The sequence below is a fragment of the Pectinophora gossypiella genome, chromosome Z (assembly GCF_024362695.1).
Source record: "Pectinophora gossypiella chromosome Z, ilPecGoss1.1, whole genome shotgun sequence".
Classification (NCBI taxonomy): Eukaryota; Metazoa; Arthropoda; class Insecta; order Lepidoptera; family Gelechiidae; genus Pectinophora; species Pectinophora gossypiella.
Genome location: NC_065433.1, coordinates 20,403,283 through 20,425,731, shown reverse-complemented (window position 1 = coordinate 20,425,731; position 22,449 = coordinate 20,403,283). Strand labels below are relative to the sequence as shown.

Here is a 22,449-nt window from a genome sequence, read left to right as displayed (position 1 = left end):
AACATTTCACGACTGCTATCTCCTCGTGTTTCAGGCGAACGTATCCGAAACCCAAAAGCTGCCAGGCTACTGAAGGACCGGGCCGAGGAGTTCCCACTACTGGACATGGAAGCAAGCATACAACCCATCACCAGAACAGTGCTGAAGATCACGCTCGTAATCACGCCTAACTTCAAGTACATACACATTCATAACTATTGTTATATATTAACAAACTTATAACTATCACAATAGTACCTCACCCCCGTGTACGTAACGGTAAATACTACTCGTCTCGAAACCAGTTTCGAACAAAGAATAATTATGTTTACTTCGAAACTAGCTACGAACTAACAGTTACGTACACGGCTGATGGGCCTCATCCTACCTCAAACATATGCCTTCTTTCTTTTTTTATATTATTTTTGATACTAAAAAAAAACACTTTAAAGACCATTATATTGATAAGCCGTGAGTTCACTGAGAAGTCTAGTTGGAAGAACGTTCGACTCTCATCGTGATGTCGCAGGTTCAAATCTACACAGACTGTCTGCATACACATTCTCATTCATATTATAGACTTTATTTTTTATGTTATTTTGTTTATATTTTGGAACGAACCTAGTCTGTAATGGACAGAAAAGTCTAATCAATAAAAAATAAAGGATTTATTGCTAGAGTTGAAACGCCGTAAATACATTATTATTACCAGGGTAATACGTAATTTAAAATATTTAAAATAGGTCACAATTTTAATATAATAATACAATTTGTCACATAATGAGTAACATACGTAACTTCGTCACGTCCAACTACGCATTTAAGTGTTCCAGGGTAATTAATTTATGTAACCTTATTGCGATAAAATCAAGAACTTTTTTATTCAGGTGGAACGATAAATACCACGGGAAGGGCCCAGAACCATTCTGGGTTTGGGTGGAGGACCCTGAGTATGACATCATGTATTATCATGAGTACTTCCTCCTTACCAAGAAACAGGTACGTTCAATTAATCCACACTGATATTATAAATGCGAAAGTACGAGGGGAGGTCAAAAAGTTCGCGGAATGAGGGGGAAGGGGGTCGAAATTAAACACGAAACTATTTTTCCTTTTCAATATATTCTCCCTTAACCTTAACACATTTTCCGGATCTATCAAATAATTTGTTTATTCCATCATAAAAAAAAGATTTCTCTTTGCTGTCAAAATAGGCCGAAATTGCAGACTTGACTTCTTCATCATCGCCAAATTTTCGTCCACGCAGTTCCTTTTTCATTTTTGGGAACAAATAATAATCGCTGGGGGCCAAGTCTGGACTGTAAGGCGGGTGGTTTAATTTTTCGAACCCGCATCGGTGAATGGCAGCCGTCGCAACATGGCACGTGTGGACGGGTGCGTTGTCGTGCAAAAGGAGCACACCTCTTGACAGCTTTCCTCTTCTTTTTTCCTTGATAGCCTCTTTCAATCTATCCAGTAAAGAAGCGTAGTAATGTCCCGTTATAGTCACACCACGATCTTTATAATCAATCAGCAAAATACCTTCTGTATCCCAAAAAATAGTGGCCATGATCTTTCCGGCCGATTGTGACACCTTAAACTTCTTTGGAGGAGGTGTGCCTTTTTTATGCCACTGCATCGACTCTTGCTTCGACTCAGGTTCATAGTGGTGAACCCAGGTTTCATCTCCAGTAACAATCCGGGCCATAACTTCTTCCTTATTCTCTCCACAGAGCTCTAAAAACTGGCGAGAACACTCGACACGCTCGCTTTTTTGAAGTGGCGTGAGCATTCTTGGAACCCATCTTGCGCTGACCTTAGTCATCCCAAGATGTTGATGTAGGATATTTAAAATACTTGTTTCGGATACACCGACCATTGCTGCAAGCTGCTTCTTCTTCAAGCGGGTATCTTCTAATACAAGTTTCTCTACTTTTTCGATGATTTCCGGTGTGGTGGCCTCAATGGGCCGTCCGGAGCGGGGGTCATCTTCAATCGACTCTCTTCCTTGCTTGAAAAGACTATGCCACTTATAAACCATGGTTTTACCAGGGGCAAAGTCCGCGTAAACTGCTAACAGCTCTTGAAAAATTGTCTGAGCGGATTTTCCTTGCTTGGTGAGGAACTTAATGACGGCGCGGTGTTCAATTTTCTCCATATTCGCTGAGTTCTTCCCGATTCACTTGTTTGCTGGTCGATAGTTCAAACGTTAATGACCCGATTTGCTTCAAACTTGGTACATATACTGTTAATGAGGTGTGCAACTAGCGGCTACCTGTACGAGCAAACCAACCCCCTCCAACCCCTCCATTCCGCGAACTTTTTGACCTCCCCTCGTAACTATCTGTTACCTTTTCACGCTTAAACCGCTGAATTTGTGTTTATTTGGTATATAGATAGTTTAGAACCTAGAGCAAAACATAGGATAGTTTTTATCCCTGAAATTACCCCTCAAGGGGATGGAAGACACGTGCGGTTCACGATATCCGAAGTCCATGCAGACAAAGTCGCGGGCAAACATAATAATATAATTATTTATTTATTTTTTTGTAAGTATGCGTTGCTGTAGGTATCTTTTTTCTTTGCGTAAGTGATTAGAAATCGCCGAGAAAAATCGTTAGTGTGAAAGCGCTACATTTTTTCTAGTAATTTCTGTTGGTTGTTGACAATAATCTCGTGTTATGTCATCGATTACAGGTGATATCGAAGGAGCCTCAAGAGTTGGTGATCACAATTCCCGTAGTGGAACCCCTCCCCCCACAGTACTACATCAGGGCAACCTCGGAAAGGTTTGTTGTGTTTTTGTTTTTATTAAATAGTTTTAAAATGTCGTGGTTTTTTTCTATTCATATTATCCCCGGCATGTAAGTCTCGAAGAACAGATTCCCACTGATCTGGATATTTTGCGACCTTCGTAGCTTGCTCCAATGACATGCCGAGGGTTTTGGGTTCTCGGTCACCTGACGACTCCAGGGAGGTCAAAAAGACCGCATCAAAGCAATTCATCTAAAAAAGCAATATTTCTTGAATTGCGCACTTACTTTTCTATGCGCAAATGTCAAATTACAATATTGCTTTTTAGAGGAATTACTTTGATGTGGCCCTTTTAACCCCACAGGTCTCTTTGAGTCCCCTTTATCTTTTTCCACGTGCACTCTATGTCTTCTACTCTGATGTGATTTGCATCATCAAAATCTCGACTTCTTTTATCGGCTTGTGAATTTTTAAAATGAGCTTACGTGGTTTTCACTCGTAACGTCAAGGCGACGATACAGTCTTGTTTGTGTGATGATGTTCCTGTAATTGTTACCTTATTGCTAGGAACAATAGGCGTAAGTTTACAGATTGTATGTTTCTTATTTAGGTGGCTGGGGTCAGAAAGCGTGCTACCGCTAACATTCCAAGACCTGATACTGCCAGAGACGTATCCCCCACACACGAGTAAGTTTTGTGAACCGTTTAGCACTGAATACTAACCGTGGAACACTTTTATAGATATTTAATTATTTTTCCAAATGTAATAGTATAATTTGCCACAAGCCTTATGGGAAAAGCAAAGTCTTACTATTCAGTAAGTCTATTGGGAAGAAAATTACCAATAGTTTAGTTAAACTATTAGTAAGAAAATTATTGTGCTTATGTTTTATTCGTATGTTTATGTCCTTTATATATGTTCTTGTGCAATAAAGTATTATTGATTGATTGAAAATTGGTAAAAAAATCTATTGGGAAGAAAATTACCAATAGTTTTAACTGAACTATTGGTAATTGTCTTCCCAATAGACTTACTGAATAGTAAGACTTTGCTTTTCCCATAAGGCTTGTGGCAAATTATACTATTACATTCTTACCAGTTGGTAAGACTACTCGGTGAGACTAGTGGGAATAGGGGACTTTTATAACCTTATTTCATTGTGTTGCGTTAAGTGTTTCGAATGCGTAATAGAAAATAAGATTTTATTGCAACTTACAAGGATTTTGATTCAAAATGACGGCGTCACATTTCATGTTTACTGTTAATCTTAAAAATCAGCTAGGTAAGTATGTAGTTCACATATCAGTGCTCATCAAGAAGTCGTCTTCCAGATCTGCTATACCTACAGCCATTGCCAAAGAAAGCTCTGAAGAACCCGGCATACGAAGCGCTGTACAAATTCTCGCATTTCAACCCGATCCAGACTCAAGTGTTCCACTGTCTGTACCACACTGACAACAACGTGCTGATGGGAGCCCCCACCGGTTCCGGGAAAACCATCATGGCGGAGATTACCATGTTCCGAGCCTTCAACAAGGATCCTAACTGCAAGGTTTGTTGTTGTGGTAAAGATAGCTTCGATAGCTCCAGTGGTGTACGTAAACATAGGTCGCGTTGGTTGTTTGAACGAAAAGGGCGGTTATGCAAAAATATCGTACAGACAAGTAACAGAGGGAAAGTGGGAAAAACTTACAGATGCGCTACAAAACGGAGATTTATATCCCCGGGGATACCGTTGCTCGACGAGGGCCCTCGGAGATGATGATTCAGATGGCTGCGTGCACTTTTATGATGATAATTGTATTTTGTTTGGTCGGCCGACACTCTCACGCACGGTTGTTGAAGCAAAAAGAGAATGAATGATTCGGAAATTTGAGTGAGCGTGTTCAATGAATGAATGAGCGCCGCCGGGTGATAGGAAAGGGTAGGAAGCGGGAATGACTGATACTTGAACTTAGTCATCGGGTATGATAACATTATTATATATACTTTTTCTGTACATTTTCTAGGTATCTAGGTATCTCTTTCGCAATGCGCTGTACCCTTTCTGTCCTGCTGCCATACACACCATGCTAGAGCGCAAGCAGAAAAAAGATACTGACCTATTTACCGGCAGAAGTGCGGGGGGATGGAAACCGCACGAATGAGCACGTCAGACAGCACGCGAGGCACAGTAATGCGACAGAAATAGCAGTTCAAAACGACACAACATAGAACAACGTGCAGAGGCCGTCTAGCCACATGAGCACAGCTTACAACAGGCGCGATATACCTCGTCAGACTTTATTAGGCACAATATGCCCTAGGTATGGAGGGAGTATGGAGCAAACTCCATCAGTCTGCTGCAGTGCACGTATCTTTTGCGGTTAAGGGACCAACGACTTAACGCGCTCTCCATGGAATCATCTTACTTTTTCAGACAATCAGGTAATTCAAGCCTGCAATGTCTTTACCAAACAAAGGACAGTCTCCTCATATCGTAAGCCCAACGCTCTAACCACTTAAATAGACCACAGAGGCTGTTAGATTGCATCATATACATAAATATTTAATTTCAGGTCGTATATATTGCCCCGTTGAAAGCATTGGTAAAGGAAAGAATGAAAGACTGGACCCACAGGCTCGAAGGGCAGTTAGGAATGAAAGTCGTCGAGTTGACAGGTAGAGAACAAAGACTTCTTTTATACTTAATCAGGTTTACATTCGGTTTCGTAGATGATTGTGATAAAATTCACGGTAGGTAGGATGTCTTTTGTACAATACCTTTAGACTACCTTTAGCCTTTTGTAAAATATTTTTAAAACATCTAATTTTACGTAAAAGACAATAACTGGTTTTATCCAGCTCTTTAGCATCCTGTTTTTCGAGTAAATGAGTTATATACAGGGTGTTAGTACCGTACCGAATACTGGCTGATGATTCAGCTCATGATTTCGAGTTAATATCAAGTGGAATTTTCCATGCAAAAATATGGAATTGAAAATAATTTGAAAAAATAACATGAATTTGGCGACGGAAAATTCCACTTGATATTAACTCAGAATCGTGAGCTGAATCATCCCCCTCATTATTTGGTACGGGGCCACTAACACCTTGCATAACTTCCGTTACATCACACGCACCCTTGGCAATCTGTGAAATACGAATATTTTAGTTTTATTAATTATACCCCAGGTGATGTAACTCCCGACGCCCGCGCAATAAAGAGCTCCAGAGTGATAGTGACAACGCCGGAGAAATGGGACGGCATCAGTCGGTCGTGGCAGACCCGGGCGTATGTTCGCGACGTGACGCTCATCGTCATCGACGAGATTCATCTCCTCGGGGAAGACAGGGGACCCGTGCTCGAGGTCATCGTTTCAAGGTCTGCTTTCTTACTTTTTATAAACATGATAAAAGTAACATACAGAACATCATCATCCCCCTAGCATTATCCCGTTTTTCACAGGGTCCGCTCACCTAACCTAACGATTTGACAGGTCCGGTTTTTACAGAAGCAACTGCCTGTCTGACCTTCCAACCCAAAGCGAAACCAGCCAAATACAGATTAGGTCACATACCTCCGAAAATGCAATTCTCGGGAAAGTGAGTTTCCTCACGATGTTTTCCGTCACCGCTGAGCACGTGATAATTAGTTTATGATTCAAACATGAATTCGAAAACAAATTCGAACCTGCGACCTCAAAGTGAGAGAAAAACCTTCGTCATTTAGCAGACCAGAAAATAATTAAAACAGTATACTATGCATTAGGCCAATCAATTTTAAACTATTGTATTCTCATTTGGGGGGGTACACATAAAACATCTCTAAAAAGGCTGGAGGTAGCTCAACGTGCTATCCTGAAAGTCGCAACATTTCGACCATTTTTATACCCGACATGCAAATTATACGAAGAATTTAATGTTTTAACGGTTCGCCAATTATTTATTGCTTGTATCATTCTCAGGAAGCACTCTGAGCTGACTTTTGATCCAGCTTTCTCTTTAAACAAGAGAAGACACGACCTTGTATGTCCAAAAAAAATCGCATAAAACTGCTTTCGCCAAAAGATTCTATACTTTCCTTGCCCCTTTCTGATATAATAAATGCAATTCACTCATCAAAATTTATCCGTTAAATGTACACCAATGTAAAAAGTCAGTTACTGAATGGTTACTCAAACTAAACTATAATGAAACAGAAAAAATATTGGAAGTAATCTCATAGTATAATGCAGTTATGCACTCTCATACAATTAATTATTATGTGCATATTCAGACTGGCTATTATGTTTGATATTGGATACTGTGACCACTGTGTTGCTGGTTGTTCTGGGATTTGGTGGGTACTAGAATAGTGGAACACAGTATTGACTGATTCTGATCCCAAGTTGACCTAACGTAGGGCTATCTCTGGTTCCCACCGAATTTGCACTTAGTCGCACACACACTCACACACACACGCACACTCACATACACATACACAAAGACACACACATACACACACACCACACACACACACACACACACACACTTCAGTTGCAGCTGTTTTTTTTTTGTTATTTCCCTTTTTTTAATTTTGTATACCTTCTGCAAGTACTTGGGAATCGTTGATAATGTTACTTGCCATTATTGTTTTCCGGAGGTGGAGACCTGGAGTCCTAAAATACAGGTTATCCTAGTTTAGGCTCCAGCCTCTACAATACCTGTATTGTGTAACAACATTGTTATGTTATTAAGTACCAATGTAAGTTTTGTGGAGGTAATAAAGTTTATTTACTTTACTTTACTGGCAAGCGTTCTACCAACTGGGCTAACACGGCCATATAGTAACATGCACAATACTTACATGTAGAGGTCTGCATGGATTGTGCAATCGCGCGCGGCGCGATAATTACCACGGATTTTTACCAATAGACGCAACGAATATTGTCTACCTAGATGAATTATCTCCGTCTATCGAATCGAAATCGAAGACTTTGATTAGCATTTGTATTTTTATTTTTATTTTATTTTTTTACCTTAATGTTACCTATTTGACATACAATTTTCTAATGTTTATATTGAAAAGACATTTCATTACAATATATTTGTTAATTTTCTATTTTGATTATATTGAATGCTATTGTAATTTATTTAATAATTTTATTTGTAATTTAATAATCTGTTATGTTTTAAATTCGTATACCGAAAGGTGCGACATAGTCCGACATATATTATATTGTAACAACTCTTTTACCTACGTTGACGAATAAATGAATTTGAATTTGATATACTTCACGCCACGCGACAGCGTAACCGTGCAGACTCCGCTGAGCGTGCGATTACTACCCAACAGTTTATCATTACTTTTTTAGAGCGAACTTCATTCAGTCTCATACGTCGAGATCGTTACGCATCGTCGGTATGTCGACAGCGATGGCTAACGCGCGAGACCTCGCCGACTGGTTGAAGATTAAAAAGATGGGACTCTACAACTTCAAACCCTACGTGCGCCCAGTACCACTGCAGGTGATAAACCTTTGTCGTTTTTGTTGTAGTAATTGTGCTAATGGATATGTCGTGACGTTTGCGCCAGCCTAAAACGACTACGTGTATACGCGCTCTGAATCGTTTAAAGTCCTATCGGGGTCCTAAGATAGTGTACCAGGTCAAAGACAAATTATAAATGCTGTTTATTAAACGCAAATAACGAAAGGAAAATATATTTTTTTCTATTTAACTTATTTAGCAAATTTATAAGTTAACGGCCTCCGTGGTCCAGTGTTTTGAGCGTTGGGCTCACGATCAGGATGTCCCGGGTTCAATTCCCAGTGGGGACACATCACGAAAATCACTTTGTGATTCCCTAGTTTGGTTAAGGACATTACAGGCTGATCACCTCATTATCCGAAAGAAAGATGGTCCGTGCTTAGGAAGGCACTGATATATGAGCCATGTCAGGGGGCTATGGCGCCTCAATAGTAACCCTGACACCAGGGTTGATGAGGTTTGTAATGCAGCTCACAACCTACACGATAGAAGAAGTACTGTCTGATTTCTTTGTGTGTTTCTTTCTGTGTTCTATTGTGTACAAATAAATAAATAAGAAGATAACTTAATAATCTCACGGATGAACTCTGCCTCCTAAGACACAGGGTCCACAAGTTTAGAAGGTAGGATAACTTTGCTAATATATTATTTCAACTTATATTATTTTATTATTATTATTGTATGTCTTTTTCATATCTCGGGCCTATGGAGGCCCGGACTTTTGGAAGGCGTGCGTGGGGCCGAAGCCAACACGTAGAGGCCCCTTAAGACAGTTTAATCTAAATGTGGTGTGACACCAACCGGCGATTATCCCTGTATGCACTATGGGAGTGCACCCAAAGACAATCCCCGGTTCGTGTAGGACTATTGCAAATTATGGGAACAAAGGGAACTGGGCTATTGGGTTGGGGGTTAGTGGACCGGGATACTGGAGCTATGGGGGACTATGGCGCCTGCTCGACCAATGTTGGTAAACATGGATAAATGAGCAGGCGGATTATTATTAAGTTGAAATAATATATTATTATTATTTTATTTTAAATAATTTTATTTATTTATGTTATGTTCAGATCCACGTCTCCGGGTTCCCGGCGCAGCACTACTGCCCGCGCATGATGACAATGAACAAGCCCACCTTCCAGGCCATCCGGACACACTCGCCTAAATCGCCCGTTCTCGTTTTCGTCTCCAGTAGGCGTCAAACCAGGTAATAGCGACTACATTCCCAACTGGGGTAGACAGAAGTACATACATACATAAACTCACGCCTATTTCCCACCGTAAACAGAGACTATGGAATCCCATTTGCCTCGATCCTGACATACTTCACTTGCTTCCTCCACGTTCATCAATCGTTCCATACACGAACGCCGGTTCAGAGTAGATCTTAATCCTTTTCTAAGGACTTTTCCAATTTGGTCATTGTACGTCCTTCTAGGTCTTCCTCTGCCAGCCCTACCACCAACCTTCACTTTATATACTGCTTTCGTAATCCTATTATCCTTCTATGTGTCCAAACCAACTTAACATCCAAGCATAACACAACGTGACTTATTATGTAGTATAACCGATGAAAATAAGAAGAAATCGAGAACCATAGAATACAGTACAAGAAGTGTAAGAGAGAAAAGACTGATACAACCGAAAACAAATAATTATTATGGAGAAAGATTGTCGTCATATTTAGTGCCAAAAATATTTAATAAAATAAGCTTGTTAAGACAAAATAATAAGTTAAGTAAAAATCTGTTAAAATTAAAACTAAGAAGTGTATTGCTCGATAGCTGTAAGTAATATATTATTTGTATTAACAATTACTGTCGGTAGGTAAATTAAGATATAAACATATGAGCGCTACTCGCCATCAAACTTCATAAGTTTGGCGGGAATGATTTGTAAATCTACCGTTTAAGTTTTTCATTTAAATAAATTTTAAAAAAAAAGTGGAATTCTAAAAAAGTTTAACAATTGATTGTTCCGGACGCATTATGCCAATTTGCAAATGGTTTAGTTTCACGGTATACACATTTTCACTGATATGCCAACCACGAATTGGTATGAAATTGATACTGTTTATTGCTGAGTGAGGTCTATTTTGAGTAAATAAATCCTGTAAATACTTTAGTATGTATTATAATAAAACACAGGCTCACAGCACTGGACCTGATCGCGTACTTGGCCGCGGAAGAGAACCCCAAGCAATGGCTGCACATGCAAGAGTTTGAGATGGAACAGATTCTATCCAACATTCGCGACTCCAACCTCAAGTTGATGCTTGCCTTCGGAATAGGCATCCACCACGCCGGCCTGCATGAAAAAGACCGGTCCACGGTCGAAGAGCTTTTCGTCAATCAGAAAATACAGGTGATTTACAAATTAACTGCAAACACCAAGAAATTTTAAAAAAGAAACCGTCTTCAGAATCTGTCTAATAAAAAGTAAGAATAATATATTGTTGGATACTATGTTAGAACATCTGTTAAATTCTGCACTCTTGAGGGTAGGTTTATATAAGCGGAGCGGACATACGTGAGAGACCAATCACCGCGAGGAAGAGACCGATAGAGCGTCCTCTCTCGTTTTCTCGCTCGCTTTGGTTGGGCATGTCTGCTGGTCCACACTTCTCTCCTCTTTGGTTTGTTGGAAAATATGAATCTCGTACTTGGTTATAACTCGATGTTTATTATGTTTATTAACCCACAAGATCACTAAAATAATTGGTATTCGTAGGTCCTGATTTGCACAGCGACGCTGGCTTGGGGCGTCAATTTCCCAGCCCACTTGGTGGTTATCAAAGGCACAGAGTACTATGACGGCAAGCAGAAACGTTACGTCGACATGCCTATCACAGATGTACTGCAGATGATGGGTAGAGCTGGACGACCACAGGTAAGGTTTTGGACACATATGGAAGGCTAAAAGATAAACTAAGTAAAAAATATAGTCCATGTCACGAAAGAAATCCAGCGGCCGTAGCGCTGCTATCGCAGATCCTGCATAGAATAGGGTAGTTTCTAACTAGTTCAAATTAATTACTTTTTACTAAACGTCAAAACACGAAATTACTATGGAATTCGTATGAAAAAGCAACCTGTGACGTCAATGGAGAAACGTGACGAAATGTCTCACTTATTATTACATCTTTATCAAATTCATAAGCAAAAAAAGACAGATCTAAAGGTGAATAAAAAGTTAAATAGAAAAAGAAAACTTTTTATTCACCTTTAGATCTGTCTTTATTTAGGAATCAGATTTTCGTATTTATCTTTGACCTTGGAAACTACCCAATTATTGTGACTTCTCAATTAGTTCCATTAAAATCCGTCGACCTAATTTTATTTAAAGTTATACCCGTACTTTTCTTATCCACCGAATAGGAAAGGGACAAATGATTGACAACTGTTTTTAAAAAGAAAGAATAACCCGGGCAAATAAAATAGGCATCTCGCTCATATGCAATCCGTTTTAAGTGTGCTGTCAGTTAATTCTGTTGGGTCATTGGCTAATATAAAATTGTGGAAGGGTTTTAAATTTCTGCCTAAAATTGACGTGTGTTCCATTTATGCATGACGATTACCCGTCCCTTTCCTTTTCGGCGGATAAGAAAATGACAGGTATAACTTAAAATAAACTTAGATGGTGTGTACTGGAATCAGCACCATTGTTTATCAGACATTTAATTCGAACGCTTCTTCTATCGTGTGGGTTGTGAGGAGACTTATCTACATCATCAACCCTGGTGTCAGGGTTCCTGACATGGCTCATGTAACGACGCCCGAACGCTAAATTAATTAAACGCTAAAATAAACGTACCTATTACTTGACATTTGTTTTAGTACGACACGCACGGCGTCGCAGTCGTAATGGTGCACGAGCCCAAGAAGAATTTCTACAAGAAGTTCTTCTATGAACCCTTCCCGGTGGAATCCAGCTTGCTGAATGTACTGCCTGAGCACTTGAATGCGGAAATTGTTGCTGGTAATAAAATATTTAAAATCTTACGTGATGTATGACATATATGCATGATTTTTGAAAACATGAAGATTTGAAGAATGGACAGTTACTAGACGCAGAGGTAGGGGCAGATCTAGGAAATGACGAAGAGGAAACGGGCATGACTTTGTTAATATGTGACAGAAGGATGGAAAATTAGGGGAGAAGCCTTAGCAGCAGAGGGACATTTTAGCCTAGATAAAATAAGGAATCAAACATGATATGCTTATGATAGAACATGTTAACCCGTCACTATTATTGTATACAGTTCCACTAGAACTATGATAAATCGTCAGCACCAAGGTGGTACCAAAGCTGGCTGCATCGTCCACTTTTTTGGTTTGGCGAAAACCATGTAAGCGCCTTTTTAAAAAATCGCATTCTGACCATGGTATAATAAAACCAGGTATGCTCAATCCTATGAAAAGCCGCCATTGCTTGCCGTTTAATGATGTAACTTACTACTGTGTGACGTAACTTTATTATTGAAAATTAAGTGAATTACTGACTCTATCTAGTACTATTACTTGTCACATATATAAAAATCATTAAAACTGTAAGTAAATATTTTACTAAAAGTTCAAAATTGCCTAGCAAAGTAAATTAAAAAGATTAAAAACGTGGGTAACTTATTTTTTACGCAATGACAACGCAGGGTGGGATGACGTCAGCTGGGTTTTTTATATCATGATTCTGACATGATTTTCATCAATAAAACTATTTTTTTCGATTAATTTCAATACTGGTTACAACTGAGACCGCTATTTTTTACCTGAAAAGAAACTAGCGTGTCTATTGTGAGGATTTTTTAACGAAAATCACATCCGAAAAGGTGCTGGTTTTCACTATAAGGCGACAGTATGCAGTGTGAGACAATTTATTTAAAACTATACAGTCTTTTCGAAATCCTTATTAGGCGTACATAACCATTTGTTCAAATAAAACAATTCGTATTTTAAACAACTTAAATTATGAATATTATTATGTAAAATGTACACCTGCCAAAGCAAGATTATCATACATATACGACGTCGTTACCGACGTGTTATCAGTAACTTCACAAATATATATTTCTATGGAGGTCGCCCGTTTAAAATTAGAGGACGTGCGTTATGTAGGATTTCCTACCCCCTCCGATTACTTTAGGGGAGGTGTCCATCCAGCAGTAGGACGTATGCAAGCTATTGTTACATCCAGCTGAAAATCAGCGTCATCCCTCCATAGCAACGTATCATTTTAGCCTTTCGTAAAACGTACCTATATAATTTGACTATGCTGTATGTACTCTTGCCTATTCTTAATTCAAATTCGAGAAAAGTAAAAAAACTGTTTTTTGTTCGTTTTAGACGGGCTTATATTTGTAACAGATAGCATTTTATAATTAATCTTTGACCCCGTCATTTTCTGAATTAGGTACTTATTTTTTGTCATGTTTCATGTTGATCAGGTACAGTACAAACGAAGCAAGACATTATAGACTACATGACCTGGACTTACTTCTTCCGGCGGTTGCTGACCAACCCGTCCTACTACGGCCTGAACAGCTTAGAGCCCGAGGAGCTATCTCAGTTCTTATCGATCCTCGTCCAAGGAGCTCTGGACGTCCTCGCCAATGCAGGCTGCGTAGAGATCGAAGAAGTGAGTCTTTAAAGTTAATTTCTCAAGTTACAATGACACCTACAACACACAATATTTCAACATATTCATTGTGCAACTGAAAATTAGATATCAAGCCCACACGTTCAATGTTATTTTTCGATAAACAATTGGAATCTGTGTACATATGTAGATACACTATGGCAAGAAAAAATGTGCCTCACATACGGGACCTGCACATATGTATGATAAACATAGCCGGCAAAGAGCGCGTGTACATACTAAAACCTCTGCATACCCCTTCGGGGATACAAGCGTGATGCTATGGTATAATATTTACTTAGGCACTCATGCATATTCATGAAAAATAACTGTAAATTTACTAAAACAGTTGGTTATCGACCTTTGTGATTGTAACAAAGAGCTCGCTGATACGTGGGTACTTAGTTCATCTTGCGGTGGAGGTACCTCTGTCCCCAATTGGAAATATAGTCTTGAGCTTAACCCTAGCTGTGTATTCTTCATTACTTCGTGCAGCTGCAAATCGCTTTCAATTTAGTAGATGGAGTATCAATTCCATAAACAAGTAATCTACTTTATAACCAAAGGACCAACGCACGGTGAGCTGCACTTGGATGGGTCGCATTGCGTCGTACTACTACCTGTCGCACAAGACGATGGCTCATTTCCGTGCCAATCTCCACTACAACATGCGGATAGACGACCTGCTGAGGCTCCTCGCCGATTGCGAGGAATACGCCACCCTGCCCGTGCGACATAACGAGGACCTCATTAACGGGTATGTACAATACTACAATAGGCTAGTTTCCAACTAGTCAAATCATTTACTTTTTACTAAACGTCAAAACACGAAACTACTATCGAATTTGTATGAAAAAGCACACTGTGACGTCATAGAAAAACGTGATAAAATGTCGGACTTATAAAGTTTCTGTTGTTGATTATATATTCGTAATAAATAGAAAAAAGGAAATGTTTTTGTTAGTTTTAGATCTGTCTTTATTTAGTAATCAGAATTTTATAATTTATCTTGAACCTAGTACACAACCCAATGTTTCATAACATACTATAAAATATACTATAATACTCAATAATATACTAACATACTATAGTACGGGGTGATGGAGGTGTTTTGGTTAGTCAACGACTTCCGAAACACGGAATCATCTTCATAATAATAATAATATTTCTTGTTCCAGTGCTCTGGCGCAGCAGTGTCGTCTACCGGTTGACTCGCTTACCCTAGACTCGTCAAACGTGAAAGCCTTCCTTCTTCTACAAGCGCACATGTCTCGACTGATTCTGCCTAACACCGACTACCTGACGGACACTAAGTCTGTTCTCGACCAAACTATCAGAATCATTCAGGTATAATGGTACAATTTACTCGCAGACACAAATACTTTTTAAGTTTATTTTAAGGCTATGAGTCTATATTATTATTTTATTTCAGGCCATGATAGACACATCAGCAGAGAATGGTTGGTTGGCTGTATGCCTGTGTTGCCAGATGCTGATGCAGTGCATTGTACAAGCCCGCTGGCCTACAGATTCTCCTCTGACTACACTACCAAATGTAGAATCACAACATTTGTACATGTTCTCGAATATGGGCCGGGATACCAAATTACCCTGCCAAAACCTTAACGGCGTCAAAGTAGCCTGCATGAAGAACTACGAGCTCCTGGCCAAACATTTGAGGAAAGAATTTAATGAAAACCAGATCCAGGAAATTCATGAGGTGACTAATATTTTAAAATACCAAAAATAAATGTTTTCCCTAACTTTGATTGCATTGACTTCAGTTATCGCAGTAAGTAATCTAAGTGCGTCACTGGAAAATACATTAAGTCCGTACCTGGATTTCGTCTATCTACGTGCTAATTAAATCTAAATACATCTAAATAAATAATAAATGTAGTCTCGGCGATTTATGCGTAAAAAGGTAATAGAATAGTCGCAAATGCACGCTGGCATAAAACATAACATTCTAAATTTTGAATGGATGAATTCAATAAATTCGCTAGAATTTACATGAAAAAGCTTAGAAAATAAATATAACAGTAACTAGAAATACTTTAAGATACAGGGTGTTAATGATAGAATTTTGCGGCGGAAAATTCCATTAGATATCAACTCGGAATCATGGTCTGAATCATCCGCCCTCAGTATTTGTTACGATGTCACTAACACCCTGTATAATCGCTCAGCCGAGTGTTATTTTTTGAACATATTCTACAGATAATATGCGCCTTGCCAACCACTGACGTCAGGTTATCCGTTCGTGGGGTATGGTTCGATGCAGAACACGAACAAGACAAATTGATAAAACAGCCATGCGAAACAAATGTGTGGGTGCCCCTCCATGCAAACCAGGTATGTGCAAATGTCCTACTGTAATAGCATGCTTCAAATTAATTCCTCATATGCACATACATTTGAAATGGTAACGCTACATGTCCTTTTAAAATCCTAACCGCATTGTTTAACTATTGTGTCTGGTAATCTTGCGAAGATAACGAGCTGTACTATGTTTTTAACTATACATTGGTAGTGATTCCAGTACACACATCTAATTTTATTTTCAGCGGATAAAAAAATGACAGGTATAAGTTAAAATAAAATTAGGTGTCTGTAGGAAAGGGGGCCACTGCTATTAATGTATATGCCTGTGACGTTTTACGTGTTAATTGCCGTATCTTTTTTGCCAATAGGAATATACATTGGTTGTGGACTTGAAACGACGCGGCGGCCCGGTAAACAGCGTGTTCTGTCCAAGATTCCCGAAAATAAAGAATGAGGGCTGGTTCCTCACGCTGGGCACCACCGAATATGGAGAACTCCACGCCCTAAAGAGAGTACAGCCTAAAGGCACAGGACAGGTTACTTTCTACACTCCATCAAAGACAGGTATTCTTTACGAAATCGCTTTGCATATATGTACTAAGAAGATTGATTTAATTTTATCATAAAAGACATTCGCATTTGCTAATATTTTAATTTATTTTCAGGTCGCATTATCTACACAATTTATCTAATGAGTGACTGCTACATGGGCTTGGATCAACAATATAATTTACAGTTCGAGATTATAGATCCACTGCCGCGAGAAACGTTTGAGAGGGTGTATGACACCACACACAAGACTTTATTAGAGTAAAAAAAATATCTATCACATAAATTGTAATTTATAAATTATTGGCTGGCAATTGATTGGCTTTGCCAAGGGCATAAACAAGTTTTGAAAAGTAATAATTATATAACCTTATTACACATTTCTTTTATTTTACTTCGCAAAGCATTCAGTGTGTTACGTTAAAACCTTTCGCAAAGCAAATACTTCCAACAGCAAATTATTAATAAAATATTATGCATATTTTTTATTTTTCCCATATATATGAGAAGAATGGTCATAAGTCATATAGTCCCCACCAACCCCAGCTTGCAATATAATTTATATATGGGAGATGGACAGCAATGCTGTCAATTATAATACAAACTTGTAACTACAGCATATTTATTTAAGTATTTACAGTACAATGCTAGTACAATAATATCATAATTCTCAATGTCAGCTGACTAAAGTACAAATAAACAAATGTACTTTTTGGACACAGCAACTTGGCTCAACAACTAAACACTAGTACCCTCATCAGAAAAGTTATTTCGTAACTACTTTCTGCACATATTATTATTCTTAATTAGGCAATTTCGTAAAATATTATACTAAACATCACACATTACATCTATATTTAATATAATAATAACAATAGATACATTTTAACAGTTTGCAATAGGTTATATTTATATTGTTATACATTAGAATATATTTATCCATCTGAAATGCAATTGACTACTAATAATATAATTGCAATTAACAAGTTTGATGCAGGCAAAATATTTAAAGATGGAGATACTAAAGATTATACAACAAGCCATAGATTCAGATTACTACAATCACATTATTTCTTAATATTTATACTTATTATAGCATAGAGAAGATAAAGAAGTGAAAGGGTTCTTTGGTAGGCACACTCAAACAATATCAAATATTGTGGGCGTGCCGGCATTCTGCTATTTACGTCTCTTCTGCTCATACTCAATGGCTCGGGCCTCAGAAATGATTTGTCTCTCCCGTGTCAAAATCCCATCCAATTGTTCAGTAAAAGCATCAAAGGAGAATTTTATTTCAAATCTCTTTCTTCCAGCTGCTCCTAGTCGTTCACCCAGTTTAGGATCCATGACTAAGTTTGCCATAGCTGTAGAAAAAGCTTCACTTGTGGGCTCACACAGGAATCCAGTCACCTCATTCACAATTGTTTCTGTGGGACCACCACTGTTGACAGCAATCACAGGTTTGCTGTAATACATAGCTTCTAAGGGAACAATGCCAAAATGCTCATTTGATGGAGTGTACACCAAAGCTTTGCAGTGGTAAAGCAGAGAAACCTTCTCAATATCTTTGGGAGACTTCATGAATGTAACTTTGTCTTCAATATCTAATTCCTCAGCCAAATCAGTCAACTCAATATAATGTTCAGTATTTTCTAAATTGATGGGATCAAAGCCTCCAGCCATAATAAGGTGCACTCTATTCCAATCTGCCTCACTCAGCAAATCTTTTATTTGTCCTAATGCTCTCAAGGCTAAATCAAGATTTTTCTTCCTCTCATACCTGTTTATAGAAAGGAAAACAAACTTGTCTGTACCTACAGGAACAACTTCTTTCAGTGGCTTTGGAACAGCCATCTTGAAGAACTCTGTGTTTATTGATGGATAACAAATATCAGGCACATCTTTAATTCTTTGGAATGCATCTTGGTAAACCCGAGCTGTGTATTTACTGTTTACTAACACTTTATCAGCACGAGCTGTAGTCAGCTCCTCTAGCCAGTTAAGAGGTGCTCTGTACAACTTCTTCAGAAATCCTCCCTCAGAGGTAAGTAGCTTATCAGGGTGGTGGCAATAAAAAACAATTCTAAATGGACCTCTGGCCATTTTCAAAAATGGAATGCACAAGGAAATTAAATCGCAAAATATCAACGTTGGTTCTTCTACCGGCACTACATACCATGCTAAATAAACAGCGGCGTAGACCATGCGTGCATATGCGCAAGCTGCTTTGAATCTCCCAAATATAGAGCGTGGAATCCAGTCTCCAATGACCGTTACCGGAAATGTGCCATCCCTGGTTTCTGCGAAGCAATGACTAGGATCGTGATGGTTTGTATAGAAAGAAACTTCGTGGCCTTTCTTTTTGAAAGCCAATGCGGCATCCAAAACAAGTCGCTCGGCTCCGCCTATTCCCAAGTCCGGATGAAGAAATATTATTTTGACCATTCTGCCACAACTTTGCGCTTGAACGCAGAATATACAGAAGGTAAATTTAAAATCGACTTATCCACAATGAACAAATAAGACAGGTAAGCAAGAATCATATAAAAACGCAACTCGATAATATACTACGCAGCGACGTACGTCGATGTGACAGATACAGATAATCAAGGTGTTGCCACTGCCAGACGTATTTTGGAATTCCCCCATTTCCTCAGAAAAAATCCCCGAAACGATTCTATTTCACTAAAATTATTTTGTGTAGTTAGATTATGTAAGATCTAATGTTATGATATTACACCACACACCAGCGTACATTGACCGTACACGCCTAAACGGTCGAAATCGTCAAGGTTCATTTAAATTTCTACATAATATCTAGTTAGTAATAAAGAATCATCAATTGATAAAAATAATAGGCTAGTGACCTAACTTTGAAACATTGTTTAACAGAATAATAAAACCCAAAAACAAGCAAACTAACCAAAAAAATTAGGTCTATGTTCTAAGCAGACTGTTAGAATCTCGTTGACTACATGATTTCTCAGTTTTCTCATATTAAATCACGGGTCACTATAAATAAAGAGGATTCTTTGACCTAACAAAAAGATTTCCTTATCCTATTCTTTTCCCGTAATATTTTCCCTATTGTTACCCAGCAAGATATTTTTTTCCACAAAATTGCGAATAAACTCCCAATCTGGCAACCCTGCAAATAATAATAGTGTGACCATTTAATTTTACTTTGCACAAAAATCTACAGATTACTGTAAAAATCTCAGTAAATATGTTGATATTATTTGAGTTTGAGTTCACAACAAACGCGGAAACAGAATATATCTGTTATTTAACACGCTCCATGACTGTAATTGCGAAATTTTGGAATTGAATTTCATGGCGGAAATAATAAGACCTATTTTACATTAATACAAACGTCTTCCCGTAGTAAACAGGTATAGCTACCTATATGATTGCACAAAAATGATTGTACAATTCGATAAGTATAGTAAGAATACACTTAGGTAAAGTACATACCTAATACTTTTACCTTTGAGCTTGAGTAATGAAATAAATAAAACAATAAATGGTCGCAACTCACAACGCAGTGTCTACTTAGTTTAATTCACCGAGCAAAGATTCGCATTTGGCATGAAGTACCAATTAAAAATTAGGTATATAGCTACTTGTTTTTTTAACTCAAAGTCTTTATTAATAGATAGATTGTTTCGGAGTTTTGGAGGTAGCGCCACATTAGTTAGGTACTACGTAGCGCTATTACTGCTGAAAGTGAGGTGGATGAAGATTGCTTTCCCATAACTAGAGTAGTAGGCACACCTTTTACAATATATATTTATACTACCTACTTTATATATTATATATTTAATAATAAAGGAAAATCCAAATTATTTTAATATGCATGTTTATTTCCTAATAAAGAGATACAATTCAAAAACTTTATTACACATAGACACAAATTTCGGACTCCAGGGGCATTTACCGCCTTACATTAATATATTATCAATACTTAGAGTAGGTAGGTAGGTACCTAATTAAAAAGTAAGTAAGTATAAAATACAATATTAGGTTTTCAGAACACAATATAGGTACAAGGATTTCCAGTCTTTTAAGTACAAAATTGGGAGCTCGAAGTACAATATGGGGACTTACCGAAGTACCGCATAGGGCTTGACATTAATACCTAATAGGTAATACTTTGTAGATAGGTACTTAGATTAAAATATGCTGTGAAAAACTGGGCTTTAGATTAATAATCTAAGCCATGTACTGTCTGGACCTCCGGATCTTAGCCGTGAAGTCACTGTCAAACACTAATCACAATTCTTTACCTTCACTATCATCACCTTCGACGTATTCATCTTCCTCGACGTCATAAATCTTTACCAATGTGAAATGGAAGATGAGGGTAGCGTGTGGGGGAATATCGGGAGGACTGCCTTCCTCGCCGAGCGCCAAATGTGGAGGAATAATAAGTTTTCTCTTTTCCCCAACACACATACCTTGGAGTCCGTGGTTCCAACCTTCAATAGCTAAGGGTCTACCAAGAGTAATGACTATCGGTTCGCGCCGTCGTAAGGAACTATCAAACTCTGTCCCATCTTCTAAGAATGCCTGCGAATATAAAACAGCATTTGAATAACTAAGATTTCGCGTGCGCCATCCAGTCTCTTTCGTCGTTGCGTTGGCGAATTACCTTAGTACTTACCGTAAATGCCAAATACATTAGATCGCCGTTTTGTGACCTCACCGTGCAGTATTCCGGTTTCTTCAATACAATTACCTTTACCTTTTCTTGTAACTCTTGTGATTTTTTGTAACTCTTGTGTAAAACAATTAGTGATACGTAAATAAAACATAACATCAACAGAACTTTCAAAACAAACATTAAGACGTTTTTCAGAAAATACCTGTTCACTTGGAAAATGGTCTACGGCTCTGAATATGGCAATGTACCTTTAAAATGTGAATAACCGGGCAACTGGGCTACAGACTGAGTGTAATATTGAAAATCAATACACAGTCATCTCACACCGCCCTGGTTTATTTAAGATGCGTGCACATTGCACTCGGTACACATGCGCTGTTGCACTTTTATTATTTGTCTATCTAGATAAAGCATATCATCGGTCAGCATTCAACTAACCTTGGATAATTAATTCTAGTATAAATACTTATAGATTGATTTTCATTGCATAACTATATTCAATTTAACTCAATTACTTAAAATTCTCCAATAAATACGTATCTACTATAAGATCATAATCGGTGCGGAATGGTAAATAAATTACAAAGGTTTCATATTCGTTGGGTTGTATTTACTGGGTTTTGTAGTATTATTACGAAAAACAATTACAACCATTGTATCTATTCAGTAAAGGAAGTAAAATCAGATCGAGTTAGATAGTTTGCAATAACTGAAAAAGTTTGCAAATGTCTGAAGTAATTTGGTTTTACGTTGTCCCACCTAGATTAGAAAAAAAACTGTTAATATTATTTTAATTTAAAATATGCCTCCGGGGCCTGGTTAAAGGGCTTGGCTCTCGATTTGGAGATGCCAGGTTCGATTCCCGGTTAGGGACAGACAAAAGTAAAATTATTAAAATCGCACGTTAATCCGTAGGTCTTGATTATCTGAGCCATGTCACGGGACTTCAAGTTTGATCAGCTCGATCATTGATCTCACAGCCTACAAAGCCCAGGAGGAGAACATTTAAAAAATGATGTAGATTAATAGTCACGAA

At 38.2% G+C, this 22,449-nt stretch overlaps 3 protein-coding genes across 6 annotated transcripts in view; 1 reads left to right on the top strand and 2 right to left on the bottom strand.

The window, feature by feature from the left end:
• Positions 1–17,126, top strand: part of LOC126380546 (activating signal cointegrator 1 complex subunit 3) — a 38,245-nt gene extending 21,119 nt beyond the window's left edge. For both annotated transcript variants that reach the window (XM_050030017.1, XM_050030016.1), the window contains exons 21-39: positions 35–176; positions 867–978; positions 2,677–2,768; positions 3,344–3,420; positions 4,066–4,286; positions 5,293–5,395; positions 5,909–6,098; positions 8,071–8,224; positions 9,316–9,452; positions 10,393–10,609; positions 10,976–11,134; positions 12,082–12,223; positions 13,686–13,876; positions 14,443–14,633; positions 15,055–15,223; positions 15,309–15,596; positions 16,097–16,231; positions 16,570–16,765; positions 16,867–17,126. In XM_050030017.1, coding sequence (XP_049885974.1) covers positions 35–176; positions 867–978; positions 2,677–2,768; positions 3,344–3,420; positions 4,066–4,286; positions 5,293–5,395; positions 5,909–6,098; positions 8,071–8,224; positions 9,316–9,452; positions 10,393–10,609; positions 10,976–11,134; positions 12,082–12,223; positions 13,686–13,876; positions 14,443–14,633; positions 15,055–15,223; positions 15,309–15,596; positions 16,097–16,231; positions 16,570–16,765; positions 16,867–17,015 — 3,065 coding nt within the window. In that variant the 3' untranslated portion in view covers positions 17,016–17,126. The remainder of the gene's footprint in view (positions 1–34; positions 177–866; positions 979–2,676; positions 2,769–3,343; positions 3,421–4,065; positions 4,287–5,292; positions 5,396–5,908; positions 6,099–8,070; positions 8,225–9,315; positions 9,453–10,392; positions 10,610–10,975; positions 11,135–12,081; positions 12,224–13,685; positions 13,877–14,442; positions 14,634–15,054; positions 15,224–15,308; positions 15,597–16,096; positions 16,232–16,569; positions 16,766–16,866) is intronic.
• Positions 16,838–19,342, bottom strand: LOC126380572 (alpha-1,3/1,6-mannosyltransferase ALG2). Its single transcript, XM_050030077.1, has one exon. The coding sequence runs from the start codon at positions 19,193–19,195 to the stop codon at positions 17,930–17,932; it is 1,266 nt and encodes a 421-aa protein (XP_049886034.1). The 5' UTR covers positions 19,196–19,342; the 3' UTR covers positions 16,838–17,929.
• Positions 19,343–20,664: 1,322 nt separating this feature from the next.
• LOC126380593 (peptidyl-prolyl cis-trans isomerase FKBP2-like) lies at positions 20,665–21,768 on the bottom strand. 3 transcript variants are annotated; one of them, XM_050030121.1, is made up of 3 exons: positions 21,616–21,768; positions 21,414–21,527; positions 20,665–21,319 (listed from the first exon to the last, which is right to left on the bottom strand). In XM_050030121.1, the coding sequence occupies exons 2-3, from the start codon at positions 21,429–21,431 to the stop codon at positions 21,023–21,025; spliced, it is 315 nt and encodes a 104-aa protein (XP_049886078.1). In that variant the 5' UTR covers positions 21,432–21,527; positions 21,616–21,768; the 3' UTR covers positions 20,665–21,022. The 3 variants fall into 3 exon arrangements, with proteins under 3 accessions (XP_049886078.1, XP_049886079.1, XP_049886077.1); XM_050030122.1 differs by having other exon boundaries at positions 21,662–21,703; XM_050030120.1 differs by having other exon boundaries at positions 21,414–21,768.
• Positions 21,769–22,449: the final 681 nt, after the last annotated feature.

Excerpts from the sequence above, each read along its gene's own strand:
- LOC126380572 (XM_050030077.1), bottom strand. The coding sequence starts at position 19,195 with ATGGTCAAAATAATATTTCTTCATCCGGACTTGGGAATAGGCGGAGCC.
- LOC126380593 (XM_050030120.1), bottom strand. The coding sequence starts at position 21,593 with ATGTTTGTTTTGAAAGTTCTGTTGATGTTATGTTTTATTTACGTATCA. Across the intron at positions 21,320-21,413 it reads TAATGTATTTGGCATTTACG|GCATTCTTAGAAGATGGGAC; the intron begins GTAAGTACTAAG and ends TTATATTCGCAG.